The following is a 16,905-nucleotide window of genomic DNA, read 5'->3' on the forward strand; positions in this document are numbered from 1 at the left end:
GTTCCCGCTCCCCTAAAGATCCGCTAATTCCGGTAATCCGCTCCGTGTTTTCCCGCCCGCTCCGCAGCATTTCTCACGATCTGTGTGCTGCTCTCTGGAGTGGAGACCACAGTTCCCAATGCCGTTGCATTAACAGGTAGATGCATTACAATCCACATTACAGTCAATGGATGATTCGCTGAATTGGTAATTTGGTAGTTTGTTTTTGCATTTCTGTCGGTAATGATTTGCTCTCGGTCTTTTAAAAGTGATAACCATAAGAAACACGTACGCGTTGACTAGACCGGACAAAGAAACACTGAACTGAATACAACTTAGGCTGACAACTTAGAAAAGGCAAGTGTAAACGCGCTTCTGATCGGAATGTTATCCGATCGGCGTGTCCTGGTCGAGAGGTAGTCGAGGACGCATTGTGATCGGATCTCAGTGAAACGTAAACGCAATCCAGCCATCGTGTCTGCATTCGCAGGTCGACATCACACAAAACGCCGCCCTCTCTCTCTCTCCCGATCTGTCGGAAGAACAGAGCACTAGTGAGACTCGTACATTTATTTTGATTTGTAAAATGTCCCGTGACTGAAAATAGTTTTCAAAAGAAAACCCACCACTTCAGGTCGACTTTGCACCGCAGACTTATTTAAATATTGCGCGGGAAATACAGATCCGATCGGTTATCCAGATCGAGAAGTCAGCTGATGTTGCCAAGTGTAAACGCGCCGTGTCCTGATTGACTGATGACCAATCCCCCCCATCACCCCAGCTCAAGCGGTCTGTACGCCGATTCCACTAATCCGCTCCATGTTTTCCCGCCTGCTCCGCAGCATCACTCACGATCTGTGTGCTGCTCTCTGGAGTGGAGTTCCCAATGTCGTTGCATTAACAGGTAGATGCATTACAATCCACATTACAGTCAGTGGATGATTCGCTGAATTAGTAATTTGGTAGTTTGTTTTTGTATTTCTGTCGGTAATGATTTGCTCTCGGTCTTTTAAAAGTGATAACAACAAAATATCCACGTTCTTAGAATTAAAATGTCTAATCAAATTATTGTACCTGATCATATCTAATATAAATAACACAAAATGTGCTGTTGTTGACACACTTTGTAGACAAAAAAAATGCCTTCGCAAAAAAGAAGACAGAGACAGAGAGAAAGAGCGAAGGGAGGCTGCTAAAGGCAGTTCAACATTGCAAACATGAATACAAAGCTCCAGCAAGCCAGCAGGTAAATCATCATATATAATATTTAGCAGTTTGTTACACTTTAATTCTTGTAATTAAGTATATTTCCCATTATAATCACTTGTCTTGATACTAGTAATCTATAACACATAATATTGTATTAAAACCATATTAATAGTAGGCCAATAAATAGTTTAAAAATAATATAAATGTTCTAAATGAGTTGTTTATTTGTATATAATATAGATTAATGCTGTAAAATATTAAATTAAATGCCTTTATTAGTATATAATATAGATTTATGCTGTAAAATATTAAATTAAATGCCTAATACTTATAGGGGAGAGTGGGGTAAGATTAGTCATTTTTTACTTATGTGGTCCTCTCATGTGATAAGTTAAAATGATGCAGAAGTACAATGAAAGTATCTATCCTATATCCTATCCTAATGAAAGTATTCCTATAATTTTAAATGATCAGTATGTATCTATGACAAAGGGTTCTAAAAATATGGCTTCTTATAAAAAAGTGTTCCCATGGCTCAGTTTGCCCCAGGTTAGGGGCATGGTCGTACCCAGGCTTTGAAAATTAGTGAGGTCTGGGGGGTGATGGGGGTTGGTGTTAAAGAATTGTGTTATAATAACCCCTACAAATACAACTCATTGTATACACTATAAACACTTTAAAGGAGACAGACGTAGATGTTTGTGAAAGATGTTTTCTCTGTTTTGGAGGGATGATTATTTTTAAATCATACCCTATTTATTGCATCAAAATTTGTTAATACTTTACTATATTTAAGGGTGGATAATTTTATCAGTTGTCTATTGCAACAATACATAACTACAATAACTTTGTCAAGTGCTCTTATGAAAGTTTATACACTGAACAAAATTATAAACGCAACACTTTTGTTTTTGCCCCCATTTTTCATGAGCTGAACTCAAAGATCTAAGACTTTTTCTATGTACACAAAAGGCCTATTTCTCTCAAATATTGTTCACAAATCTGTCTAAATCTGTGTTAGTGAGCACTTCTCCTTTGCCGAGATAATCCATTCACCTCACAGGTGTGGCATATCAAGATGCTGATTAGACAGCATGATTATTGCACAGGTGTGCCTTAGGCTGGCCACATTTTTTACTTATGTGGTCCTCAAGATAAGTTAAAATTATACAGAAGTACAATGAAAGTACATCCTAATGAAAGTATTCCTATCATTTTGAATGATCAGAATGTATCTTTGACAAAGGGTTCTAAAAATATGGCTTCTTATAATAAAAGTGTTCCCATGGCTCAGTTTGCCCCGGGTTAGGGGTAAGTTGACCCGAGTCGAGTCAGTGGGTAAGATGCACCATCTGGGTGTAAAATTACCATCTGACCAAATCTGATTCAAATCCATGTCAAATGAATAACAATATACAACTAATTTAATTATTTCCTTTTACAAACAGTCATATTTATTTTCATAAAGTTAACTTTAAAAACATAAAACCAACCAAATGAGGTTTAAATGTCAGTATTTAATTGTTTGCATTTCTGAAACAATCTGTTGAACACCAAAGTTGTAGCCTTCCTAAAAACAAACTAAACAGAGAGTTTGTTGGCCATTAGGGACTACAGGTGGAAAGATATATCTGATTATAATGCGATGAAAAGCATTTTCTGGTTCTTATCAGAGAAGGATTTGGTGCACTTGTACACTGTCCCTATCAATTAAACTACAAAATATGTATAGATGATAAACTAAACCAGTAATATCACTGTCACGGTTCTGTGTAGAATGAACTCGCACGAAGATGAAGATGATAGTAAAAGTCTTTTAATATTATCCACACAAGGTAATCCACAACAGGAAGGCATAAGAAACACGTACGCGTTGACTAGACCGGACAAAGAAACACTGAACTGAATACAACTTATATGGGGAGGATAATAAAATCAAGGGGAGACAGAAACTAGGTCAATGGAACATGAGGGATCAAATGAAAACAAACACAATAGTTCATAACGGTGACAATCACATTAAAATTCCAGTTTATAATTCAGAGATTTAACTTAACTACAGTGCCTTATGATGGGGTAAGTTAAAATGCTGACTCAATTTACCCCACAGCATTCGGTTTACACAGGTCGACATCACGCAAACGCCACCCCCCTCTCTCCCGATCTTACGGAAGGAACAGAGCGCTAGTGAGACTCGTACATTTATTTTGATTTGTAAAATGTCCCGTGACTGAAAATAGTTTTCAAAAGAAAACCCACCACTTCAGTTTGACTTTGCACCGCAGACTTATTTAAATATTGCGCAGGAAAGACAGATCCGATCGGTTATCCAGATAGAGAAGTCAGTTGATGTTGCCAAGTGTAAACGCGCCATGTCCTGATTGACTGATCATCCGATCTGCTTGATCGGATCACAGTGATCGCATGTTAATGCCAAGTGTAAACGCAGCCTATGATTTCTAGATAAGCATTTAAATTATTTAACTGTTATTTTATTATTATTTATTATATTTATTTAAATTTCAAAATGATTTGCCAATAAAAAATTCAGAACACTCTCAGATCTGTAGTTTATTTGCTTTGTTCTAAACAGGGAAAAAAATCGTTCAAATATTTCTTCTCTTTGGTTGTACTCTTTGGTATGTTGCTAAATCCCCTATATGTATCATAAATATTTTTAGACCTAGATCAATTTGCTTTGATGTAACAACCATATGTTATGCTAAAATGTTACTATGACAAGCCAAAAACAGTTTTTAAAGTAAATGGGTGCCTTCCATTCCCCCCTAACAAGCACCCACCCCCCTAGTGCCCCTTTTTAGTTTTGGCCACTGCCCCTCAAAATGTCTGTGCACGGCCCTGATTTGACGTACCGTAAACTCTTGTTTGAAGGTACACGACTCGCCATCGCTTCGCTGAGAGCATTGTTTCATACACTCACACAGAGAGTCTTACATACCATGCAGAATTGCATGCTAATTGTAAACGATATTCTTTCTTGTATTTTCCTGTCAAAATAACGGAGTTCATTTGGAATTCTTCAGCTTTTAAGAACAACCATAAAATACTGATGGTTTCTCCGGTAGTGGGCGGAACTAATGTGCAAACGGCAATCTCATTGGCTGGCGCTCACCTATTATTGGCCCTGTTTTGATTTCAGCAAATACGTTTGAGTGAACGCAAACAACATGATTACTATTTATGAACCCAGCAGCTCATTAATCTTATTAGTATTATTATAATTTTTTTTTTTTTACAGAAACACTGAATGACCAACAATATCTTAAGCACCACCATCAGTCCCAAGTTCAGTTAAAATGACAAATATGCATTCATACATGGCTACCAAGTTTTAATTCTAATTACTGAAGTTCAATCATTAAATAATGATTGATTATCATATCAAATTATAATGCTTGACTGACTGATGTTAAGAATGTACTTTCATATGTTTAAAAAGTTGTGCCATTTTACACATATATATATATATATACTATTGTAGCGTCTGGACCACTCAGACACACCATTTTTCATTTGATTTAACAAATAAATTATTCATTAGATTAACAAATAATCACAGACCCCTCACCCAATAAACATGCTGGGTGCCAGGATGTCTGCGAACGAATAGGCTTCTGATTCCATGGCAACCAATGCTGATATCACTGGTTTTATTGCCAGTGGGAACGTGGGTAGAGAAACTCACTACATTTTCCATAGGAAAGACACAATGCACAGTAAAAATGGACTCTTCTCTAATTAATTCATAGGAAAACCTTTCTTTGAATGAACACACATATCCTTCAGGTCATTGTGTATGTTGTTACTGTCCTTCCCTGGGAATCAAACCCATGACCTTTTGCGCTGCTAACGCAATGCTCTACCACTGAGCCACAGGAACACAGTATTTTATTTACAGGAAAAGTATTTACAGGAAAAGTAAATACTTACAGCGGATCTAATTATTTATAATTAATTATAACTAGTTATGATTAATTATTCATATTTCCCCTTTGAGCTGATTCGCTACACTGTATATAGTATATTAGTCTGGCGAGTAAACGGCTATTCTATTTCCAAGGTTTGCAAAGAGGGTTGCTGTCAGAGGGTGAGATGTACAAACTGCAACCAGAAGGACACTGATGGAAAGGCAAGCTGTAAACACACACAAATCCATCTGTGAAACTGTTCTTTTAAGAGGAAATCTTCTCTCAAAGATCACAGTTGAAGCACCCATGGTTACCCTCATTACACTTATCTGTGTATGGGCAAGGGAGAAACCGCTGCTTGTGCCATAGATCCAACGACGAGAAGATTGAGAGGTGAATGCAGTGCTGCATCTCCCAAAGAGATGTTGCATCGGATCCGAAGAACAGAATGAGTGAGCCAATGCCACGCTGGCCTATTTATGCCCGGATGTCCGTGGCGTGGCCAGCTATGCAAATTTTGCTCGCCAATTTCATTGGCCTTTTCTCAATGATGTCAGAGGATTCTGGGCTCCCAAATGCATCCCTAGTGTCAGAACTGAATGACTGAAAGGGAACTTTTACTTAGCTACACTGGGCAACATTCCTCTCATTACTTAATTTTAATGCAATACATGTTAAGAAATGTGTAGTTTATTCCAAGCGCTTTTTTTCTTGGGCATGAGCAATGCCCCATTAATAAATTAATCACTCTTTTGAGTCAATTCTGTTCAAGGCCTTGATCAAACAAGTTGGCAAAATGGTCTGAAATGGTTCTCGATTTATTCAGTTCCCTGCACGCACAGAATTGTCTGAAGCGGTTTCTTATTCGTACCGGGAAATTTAAGAACACAGAGAATATAAAGATCATTGGATAAAGTGGCAATGAACCTACAGTCAACTGAAACCAAATCTGCAAATTCTACTGCAGGGATCTACAACCCTGCTCCTGGAGAGTTACCATCTTGTAGACTTGCAACCCTGCTCCATTTCTGGCATTTTATTAATAGTAGATTTGCTTTATTATGTTGCATCAGATTTGTTTTTGAGCACGGTTTGCAACATTGAGCATTATAACTAATCACACACGTTTCTGTTGAGCTTATGAATGCAATATCCAGTCAGAGGCATTTTGATTTGTCAACGCAGAGAACTCCAGAGTTGTCAGCGAGCATGCTCATTGACTGAATTCTGAAACTTCATTAGTAAATTCTCTCATCAGCTTAAATAACAAACTGCAGAAAAGAGATTGATTGTGCAGTGTAGACAGCTTCAGTGATTATAACGGGAGTTTTTGCGAAAGTGCATAACTCGCATTACACTCAAGTCATGGACCGCTTCAGTGTTCTTTCGCTTTCTTTATATAATCTATTCCCAGTTTGAATAACTGTTTTGTTTTTCATGCTACTGATAGAAATAATTATCTGTAAAAAGCAATTCATAAACGGTTAATGCTTTTCCCCTTTCTATTAGGCCTAATCGAAAATAATGATCATTATTACAATATCAAGAGCAATAATCAGCAATAACGGTTTCTTTTCATGATATTGCAGCTTCACACTCTAATGAGTTCCTGTTTTTTTTGTGTTTTTTTTTTATTTATAGGCTATTTACATTATGCAATTTTTGTGTAAATACGTGTACATGAGAAGCATTAAACAGTCTGTGTAAATAAACATAAATGCCATGTCAGATGCAGCTACTGTTAAACTGTTGCAGTGTAAAGATGGCTTTTGTTGATGCTGAAAAAAACGAGACTGGTAGCAGTCTATAGTATTGTGATTGATTAAAGTGACTGGGTAAATTTGACAAAACAAACAACACAGATACATTTGATAAATTAGTTATAAAATCGCTTATAAGTAAAAAATACCCTGAAAATCAGTCACTGGTTACTTGAGTAATTTTTTCATTGGATACTTTTTTACTTTTACTAAATATTACTACTAACTATAGTAACTATTAGGATTAATACTTTTACTCTTACTTGAGTAATTATTTATATTAGTACTTGTACTTTTACTTGAGGACAGTTTTTGGATACTCTACCCACCTCTGCATATAAGACTGACATAAGTGGGTCAAAAAAAAAATCACACTAAAGTGCAACTAATTACATTTAATATAAATTTTAAATATATTAGATTTTAATTTTAAATAATATGAAATTATGAATCCGAAAACATTACATTCTATTAACACTAAAGTATATTCTTTAAAGTGTCTGGAATTTATAAAGCCGCATATTTCCATCTTAAAAATATATCTAAATTATGACCAATGCTCTCAGTGTCAAATGCAGGAACGTTAATTAATGTTTTTGTTCACGACCTCAAGGTTAGATTATTGTAATGCTTTATTGGGTGGTTGCTCAGCATGCTTAATAAACAAACTCCAGCTGGTTCAAAATGCAGCAGCTAGAGTTCTTACAACAACCAAGAAGTCTGACCATATTAGCCCGGTTCTTTCAACTCTGCACTGGCTCCCTACTGAACATTGTATACATTTTAAAATCTTGCTAATTACTTATAAAGTCCTGAATGGTTTAGCTGCTCAGTACTTGAGCGAGCTCATATCACATTATAATCCTTCACGTCTGCTGCAATCTCAAAACTCTGGCCATTTGATAATACATAGAATATCAAAATCAACAGTGGGCGGCAGATCCTTTTCCTATTTAGCTCCCAAACTCTAATATTAGTCTGTTTCATTCTTATTCTGAGGTTACCGTAGCCACCCAGATCCAGTCCATTTCTAGACCAGATGTTCACGGAAGCAACCCAGATCCAGTCCATATCCAGACAAGAGGGTGGATCAGCACCTAGTGATGACCAGAGTGGAGACCATGTCAACTAGATGAGTCCTAGAGACAGATCCCCTGCTAAGACTTTGTCAACTAGACGGCCATCGGGACAAGACCACGGGAACCAGACAAGTCCTCTACACAATCTGACCTGTGTTGCAACCTGGAATTAACACCATGCTGGTGTTCGTCTGGCCAGAGAAGAACTGGCCCCCCGACTGAGCCTGGTTTCTCCGAAGGTTTTTCTCAATTTCTGTCACCGATGGAGTTTTGGTTTCTTGCCACTGTTGTCTTTGGCTTGCTTAGTTGGGGATGCTTAATTTCTGGCAATATTGTCAGCTTGATTGCACAGACACTACTGGAAGAGAGCTGAACTGGATGATGACGTCACTGAATCTTCGATGAACTGACTGTAACTGAAAAATTGACTGTCTGTTATTGTCCTCTTGCATTATTGACAAACGATTTTTGCTGTTTGACACTGTAAAGCTGCTTTGACACAATCTGCATTGTATAAAGCACTATACAAATAAAGGTGACTTGACTTATTATTTATGAAATACATAAATTTTTTAAAGTATGCTAAAGTGTACTTCTTTTTCACAAGGGATTATAGAAAAGTGTGTACATTCAATTCAAGTTACAATGTAGCACACATTAATGTTATTTCTCCCAGTTTTATTTAAATAGATTAAATGTTTTACTCTTCAGGTCATCAACAGGCAATCACCAATTATTAAATGATCAAGGCATTTATGTGTCCAACTCAGATGCTGTACTACTTACTTATCATAGAAAGCTAATCAGTTTCAGGTTTTTTTTTTTTTTTACTAATTACTGCATTTAGGATTGGTTTGTGTTTTTTTTCTCCAACAAAATATATGATGTTGCTTTATAAAGCTCTGCAAGGTCTTACCCTGAGTGGGTTCTCATTCAGATATGGTGGCTCTCCCTCCACCATTTCAATCGCCATGATACCCAGGGACCAGATGTCTACTTTGGGGCCATAGGCTTTCCGGGTTACGACTTCTGGGGCCATCCAGTAGGGTGTGCCCACCATGGTGCTACGCTTGTTCTGCTCAGGTGTGATCTGAGCACAGAACCCAAAATCCGCTTTAGAAAGAGAGAGAAGGTTAAGACCTTGGTCTTTTATGGATAACAGGACATTTATAAAGAAAATGTGAGTTGTGTTTGTAACACCAGTAATGAAAAAAAGAAATAAAAGGCAGTTTAATTTTTGTTTAACTTACTTAGTTTCACTGAACCATCCATGCCCAGCAGAATGTTATCACTCTTGATATCTCTATGAATCACCTGATTAGAATGGAGGAAATCCAGAGCCTGTAGACACTGTGAAGTCACATCCAAAAAGAGTTAAGTCAGATCAGATCTTCATAGTAATTCAGTCTGTGTGTATGTATTAGGGGTGTATCAATATGCCATGCCATTGTAAATTGCGGTACAAAAATTATGACGATATGCATTGTGGGTGTTAAAAAAGATTTGTGACATGTATTAAGATTAGGGATTTACCGATCAGGTTTTTTGTGCCCCCGATCTGATCCAAGTCATTGAATATTAAGTTTGTGCTGATACCAAGTCCCGATCCAATACTTGTATTTTCCTAATGCTTGGTGCACACTTCAAGTACATTAAAGTTATAAAGTTGGTAATCCAATTTATACAGGGATGTGCAGAGAGTTTCTTTGTACAAATAATAAAAAATTTAATTATGAATATGGAACTACTGATTTAAACTTCTTGTGTTTGTACAATAAGCTGAATAATTGCACTTTTTATGATCTCAGAAACAGAACAGTTTCACCTAAACAATAACAACCCGTATTATTAAAAATTAAACAGATCATGTTCTATAATAAAACAGATCACCAAAACAAGATAGTTCAACCAACAACAATTCAAATAAATAAATAAATAAAAAAATAAAAATAAATACATTTTGCATTTTCCAACACATTTCGTCAGCCAGGCCCAGTTCTATGGGGGTGCTAGATAAAGCTAAGTTTTCTCACACTCATGTGCATATTTGTTCTGTGATTCCCTCGCCTATTGCGAACGAGAAAGTGTGTTGTTCAGTGTATTTTCCTTTAATAAATGCAAAATAAAGACAGAATAAACAGACCGCCAAGAAAAGCCCCGGTCACAAAATGGCGGACTACCTTATATACAGTGTAGAATATTCAACCTCTCTCAAACTATGCACCTGCCTGGCGAGTGATTCCGGGCATTTCAGAATTGGTAACGAGAACTGTGTTGTGGAAGATGCAAACAGTAGGAAAAAAAAACAGGGGCAGTGGGTCTCAGCACAACTTTCAGGGATTTTTTACACAAAATGACAAAATAAAACAACTCAAAAAAAATAAAAAGAAGGAAAAAAAAACGTACAATAAATAACAAATACAATAAACATACGTGACTACATTTGCCCCTCTCTAACTCACAGAAGTCTATGGACTGCAGTACCTGTTCAACCTTAGAACCCTACTAACTACACACCGGTTTTATACTTTGGTGACCAGCACCAATTAACACCTAAAGGGAAACACAGACAATGGCCATTATACAAAATACACAAACATAAAGACATTCAATAAACAAAACAAAACCCTTCAATCCACACCTTCCACAAATTACATTAATTTATAAATCAACTTTCATTTATAAAAAAAAAAGAAAGTGGGATATCTTGGAATTAACTGTCACATTATCTTGGCCGGGGACATGCTGGATGGTGAATCGATAAGGCTGGATAGACAAATGCAAGCACATCATCCTAGCATTTGAATCCTTCATACGGTTCATCCAATGTAGTGCTTTATGATCAGTCTCCAGTACAAACTCCCGTCCAAGCAGATAATACTTGAAAATGTCAAGGGCCCATTTTATCGCCAAACATTCTTTCTCGACAATTCAGTATCGTACCTCTCGCGGGAACAACTTGCAACTGATGTAAGCGATGGGGTGTCGATCTCCTTGCATCCCCTGAAGAAGAACGGTTTTTACGCTAATATCTGAAGCATCAGTTTGCAGTATAAAAAGTTTATCAAAATCAGGACAAAATAAAACTGGCTCTTGGCACAGAGCATCCTTAATATTCTGAAAAGCCCGATCCACTTCCTCTGTCCACTGAACCTGGTTCAAACAGTTCTTCCGAGTCAAATCAGTCAGTGCCGCTGCTCTTACCAAGAAGTTGGGAACAATTTTATGTAGGCCTATTTATGAATGTATTATTATTATTATTTTTTTTTTTTACAAGGAATTATTTTCTTATCGTACTTTGAATTTGCTATAAAAAATCAAATACACTGCTGGACAATAATCAGTCATTTGTAATCTATCATTTTTTCCTAATGGCAATTTTATGATTGTTTTATATAGGCTACTACAAACAATTATTTAAAATTTCTGCACAGAATTAGGTAGAAAATATACTTTATAGTTTCTGTACTGTAATAAATGATATGTCAATTAGCACTGCATCATTCATACATTTTATTTCTTTATTGTGTTTATTGTCTTAAGGTTTCACCAGTTCATTCTGTGTTTTATTTAACTTAGCTGCAGGGATATATGCCTTTGTCCATATTAGGCATTTCCTGGCAGGTCTTCTTTGAGCGCGAGATCACTTCTATTTCAGTGCGAAAACTTCTTTATCTCATTTTCATAAAATAAAATGCTATAGTATTTAACTTTTCCTCTCCATCGGCAAATGATAATTCTGAAAGAAAACGTGCCCGATGTCTGTTTGCTATAGCAACGAGCACTACTTTCATGAATCTGATTATCAGATAAACCTTGCGATCTTATTTCAAGGTTGTTAATGCTGTGGTTATTTTAACAGTTTTCTTCGTACATTCGGTTCAACAACATTCTGCATTACTGGCCACAACTACTAAGGAGAGATCACACATCAGCTGCTCAAAAAATTTGTCAGTGAAACGGAGTGCGAGCGCAATCCAGTGACAGTCACAGGCGGTAAATAGTGGAGCGCGTGAAGGAAAAATGCGAGGGCACGAACACTGTTCAAGGTATCCATTATTTCGTGCTTGTAGTAATTTAATGTGTATATATTTTGAAAGCATTGAATCGCTATAGAAATCGCGATTCATTCGATTCTTAGCATTTTAAATCGATTACTGTCCGAAATCGACGATTCACGATTCAAAAATCCATGTTTCAAGATCGATGCATATGCATTGTCAGGGTTTGTAATCGATGCATCGAGAAAACGAGTGAATCGTTACACCCCTAGTAATTACCAACATATAGCGGTTCCCTGACTTAGTCCTCTCTAAAGGCCCAACAATATCCATACCCAACTGCTCAAAAGGCACCCCAATAACAGGGAGAGGCTCAAGTGGGGCTCTAGGAGGAACCTTGACACTGTCTGTTGACTGGTCTGTTGACACTGCTGGCAAGTATTACAAAACATCGCTGTCTTTTCTCATAACTGGCCAGTAAAAATGACATGTTATCTAAGCTGTTATTTTACGTCTGTCTAGATGGCCCGACCATGGTATTGAGTGACTCAAAGAAAGGACTAATTCCCTACCATACTTGGGAACTACCATTTGTGGCTCAGGACTCTGTTTACGAAACAAAAACCCATCACGGAGAAAACAAAAAAAGACTCCCTGACTACTGTTCACCTCTGCCTGGCCTATCAATGTACTCTTCTCTACCAAACTATACAGGTCACCCACTTTGCAGGCATTCATTTGCAATTGTATTATATCTTGGGGTACTTTATAACCCAATGTATTCTCAGGAGCAAGTTCCTTTTCACTCACCACTACATGACGAATCTTTTCTCTCTTCCTCTGGGTCCTAGATTTCTGTGTCTTACCAGGCTCTGCTTCTAGGACTACATCAAAGAATGGTAAGGCTTCAAGTAATCCTACCCCATCCTCCCTACACAGCCATATTACAAACCGGCAAAGGAAAAAGATCAAACAGGACAGGCAGATCTTGACCCAGCACCATAGGGTAAAGCAAATCTGGTGAAAGGCCTACTTCCAAGAGGTAAGACTGTCCCTGCACTACCACAAAAACATCAGCTGTAGGATAGTACCTTTCATCACCATGAACACATTTGATTACTACTGGAGAGGTATGGTTCCATAAATTAATATGCATACAGGTACTCCCAGTTCCAACTAAAGCACTTACTTCCAAACCATTCAAACCTATGGTTACATGATGTATGGAAACCTTTGCTGCACTAGTTGGGCTATCTGGTCTTGGTACACCACACATTTGCGTATGTGGAGGGTTTATTAGGGCAACTAGGCTTTGTATGCCCTCCTGCCCACACTGATAGCACACAATAACTTTGGGGTTAGACCTTAATCTCCCACTAATAAGACCGCCAACATCACTCACAGGCTTACCTCCTGTTATACTAGTCTTTGTCGGTGATACAGGCCTCTTACTGGGTCTTTTGGGGTCTTTGAATGTCTTCCATTGGTTGTAAGACCAAGGTTGGCCTCGTCATCGTGCTGCAACAAAAACATCTGCCAGTTCTGCAGCCCTTTCTGCTGAGTCAGGGTTATGCTCCTTCGCCCATGTTTGAAGCTCTGGGGCAAGCATACGAAGATATTGCTCCAGAATAATCACCTCTGCAACTTCCTCCTTACTCTGATTCTGTGGCTGTACCCACTTGTTGAAAGTATCCTTAAGGCAGACAAAGCTCCTTAGGGGTCTCATCAGCTGCTACCTCTATGTAATGAAACCTCAAACAAAAGGCCTCTGGATTAATATCATATTTCTTTAAAACTGCTGCTTTCACATAATCATAGGCAAGGGACTCATTAATATCCATGTTCACATTAGCACTATAAGCTTTGCCAGTGAGTAACGGCACTAACCTCATAGCACAGTCTGATCTGGGCCATCAACATGCACTGACTATCTGCTCAAAGAATGTAAGGAAGTGTTCCACATCATCTTCTTCATTAAGTGGCTGTAGACGTGGCTCTGTCATAGCCTTTGATTGCACTACGGCTTGACTAGCGATATATGGTGAATCCTGAGGTACATTGGCTCGACCACCTCCTTGATCTGAAGGGGTATATTGAAGACATGAAGGAGGAACAGAAGTCGGCGTTGTTCTCGTATGTACTTCCTCTTGAAGAAGCGTAAATTGATTTTGAAGAGCATTCTATCTGGTCTCCTGCCACGCTGCCTACTGGTCAAGTCGTTTGTCTCTCTGTTGCTGCATCTTGATATGGGCACGAAGCATGTCCCGTATCTCCTCTACCGTAACATTCTTTGAATAGTGATTCACTCCGGCAGATCCTCAGCATCAACTCCTCCTGTACCGGTTGCCACCAGTTTATCATCTTTTACAACTCTCTTCGGTCCCATTCTGACCAATGAAAGCAAAAAAAGGAAGAAAAAAAACTATGCTACTGCCCCCTACTGGCACAATCCCACCACTGGAAGATTCAACCAGTAGGAAAAAAAATTAAATAAAAAATGGGGCAGCGGGCCTCAGCACAACTTTCAGGGATGTTATTTTCAACACCAAATTACAAAATAAAGTAAAAAAAAACAAACAAAAAAACAATTATACAATAAAGATAGGTGACTACATTTGCCTCTCTCTAACTCACAGAGGTCTATGGACTGCAGTACCTGTTCAACCTTAGAACCCCACTAACTACTGCACACACTGTTAGGCTTTATACTTTGGTGACCAGCACCAATTAACACCTAAAGGGAAACACATACACACAGATAATGGCCATTATACAAAATACACAAACATAAAAACATTCAATAAACAAAACAAAACCCTTCAAAACACACCTTCCCCAAATTACATTAATGTATAAATCAACTTTTATTTATATATAAAAAAAGAAAGTGGGAATTCTTGGAATTGTTATTCTTCTTTTCCTTTAATGACGTTTGGCAAACCTACTGGAAGGTGCATACCGCCGCCTACTGCACGACACAAGCATGACAACTTACGTAAAATAATGATCGGCTGACACTAATCTGTTAAAAAAATGTTTAAATGGCCCCGCTGGGGACATCCCTAAAATGCATATTAAGTATTAAGTTCTTTCAATCCACCTTTTTCCTGAACCCGGAAGTCTCGCCCGACTGGAACCATGCTTTAAATTTACATTTACGATGCCTCTGGTGTTTCTAGTCAAATTAACATATTTTCCGAGCTGCTAATATAACGTTAAACCTATGAAAATGGTTTTAAAAAGCACATGGTGCCATAGTTTCATCACTTTACAGTGTCACAATGACAATGTCTTTTTGCAGTAACTCACCTGTCATAGTTTAATGAGTGGGTACGTGACATGAAGTGACCCGTGGTTAGCTGCATTAAAAACACACGAGTGCACATATCCTACAAACAGCTCCTGATCAGGGCGAAGTTCGCGGGATTTTGTCCTCAAAATGATAAGAGCTCTCATTATATTAACTTTTTCTTTATTTTTTCACACACAGTATTTTAACTTGAGCGCTCCAAGCCATGCTCGTTTTCTTTCGTCATCATTTATGCAAGGCATACAACGCCGGACACGGACGGATTTGCTGGTGCGCAAAACAAGTACTTTACAGGAATTCCTTAAGCTTATTGCTGTTACTGTGGCAGCCAACTACAGCACAGCTTAAAACTGCGCACATTTTTATATTTAGTTTTATTGAAAAACATCAGTTTAATTAATTCAGTCAATCTTTTTACCCCATTTTAACATGGATTTCTATGGAGACCAGAACACAAGAGCACCCAGACAGAAGTTAGAATCCATCATGGCGGCGCTCATCAGTTACTCAGGAAAAAGGTGGATAGTATTCATGCTCCACACTCTGTGCTGCTGTGAAACTGATGTAGAGCTTGACAAAAAAAACAAAACAAAAAAAAAAACTAGTATTGAAATACATTTTTAAATGTATGTTTTCCGTGATAGAGCATATAGGTACAGCATATTTCTGTATTTTTAGCTATGTAGAATTAAGAATATTTCTATTTTGGCATCACCATTGCCTTGTGCATGAAGGTGAAGGACCAAGTTTGTTCAAGTTTTGGATGTAATATTTTTTATTTTAGCTTTGTTTAAAGTATCGTTAAAGGATCGTATCAAATCAAACCAAATCATGACATGAGAGTATCATTACACCCCTAAATATACTATATGTTGTGCAATTTGTGTGTATATGTTACCTCTCTGCACACTGCAGCAATCTGTCCCTCATCCATGCATGTCTCGGTTACCACATCAGTAAGTGAACCACCTGCCAAATATTCCATCACCACCCACAACTCATCTCCTACTAGATAACTGAGACAGAAAGACGAAAACAATTCATATTACAGGCATCAACCTGACCACTGAATGCAAAGATGGTAGTAAAATATGGTACCTATATGGTATCTATATAGGTAGTTTTCAGTATTTCAGGTTGAGCAAAAAAGTGTAATGCTTTGCTAAATATTTTTAATGTTATTTACAATTATTCAAATAGCAGATTTATTCATTTTTATGAATGATTTTTTATTAGTTTTTTTTTTTATTTAAAAAGATGTACAAATGAGAATACTACAAGCAGAAACATTTAATCCAATTGAGAAAACAATACAGAACAAATGTTAACAAAACATTTGTTAAAAATGTTAATGTATGTGCTATTAAATAAACATTATGGCTATCAACAGCATAAAACAACTTATATTACTTAAGTTTGGCATTATCCCGATTAATCTCACATTTTGAATTTACTGCTTTGTCCTCTAAATATAGATTTCTGTTATTTGTAGTCCATTTTCTTTCGACCATTAAATTGAGTATTCACATTCTGTCTGAACATGCTTTTATGAACAATGTACATTGAAATTTGTTATGTTCACGAATAAGGCCAAATAGCCATATTCACACACGCACGCACACACACACACACACACAC

At 37.4% G+C, this 16,905-nt stretch overlaps 1 protein-coding gene across 1 annotated transcript in view; it reads right to left on the minus strand.

Moving 5' to 3' along the window:
• LOC107693585 (serine/threonine-protein kinase PAK 3-like) overlaps positions 1-16,905 on the minus strand; it is a 68,241-nt gene that overhangs the window by 21,162 nt on the left and 30,174 nt on the right. The window contains exons 8-10 of the mRNA XM_016493027.1: positions 16,166-16,283; positions 9,207-9,306; positions 8,873-9,069 (exon numbers count right to left, since the gene is read on the minus strand). Coding sequence (XP_016348513.1) covers positions 8,873-9,069; positions 9,207-9,306; positions 16,166-16,283 — 415 coding nt within the window. The remainder of the gene's footprint in view (positions 1-8,872; positions 9,070-9,206; positions 9,307-16,165; positions 16,284-16,905) is intronic.

The sequence above is a fragment of the Sinocyclocheilus anshuiensis genome, unplaced genomic scaffold (assembly GCF_001515605.1).
Source record: "Sinocyclocheilus anshuiensis isolate Anshui unplaced genomic scaffold, SAMN03320099.WGS_v1.1 scaffold1702, whole genome shotgun sequence".
Lineage (NCBI taxonomy): Eukaryota > Metazoa > Chordata > Actinopteri > Cypriniformes > Cyprinidae > Sinocyclocheilus > Sinocyclocheilus anshuiensis.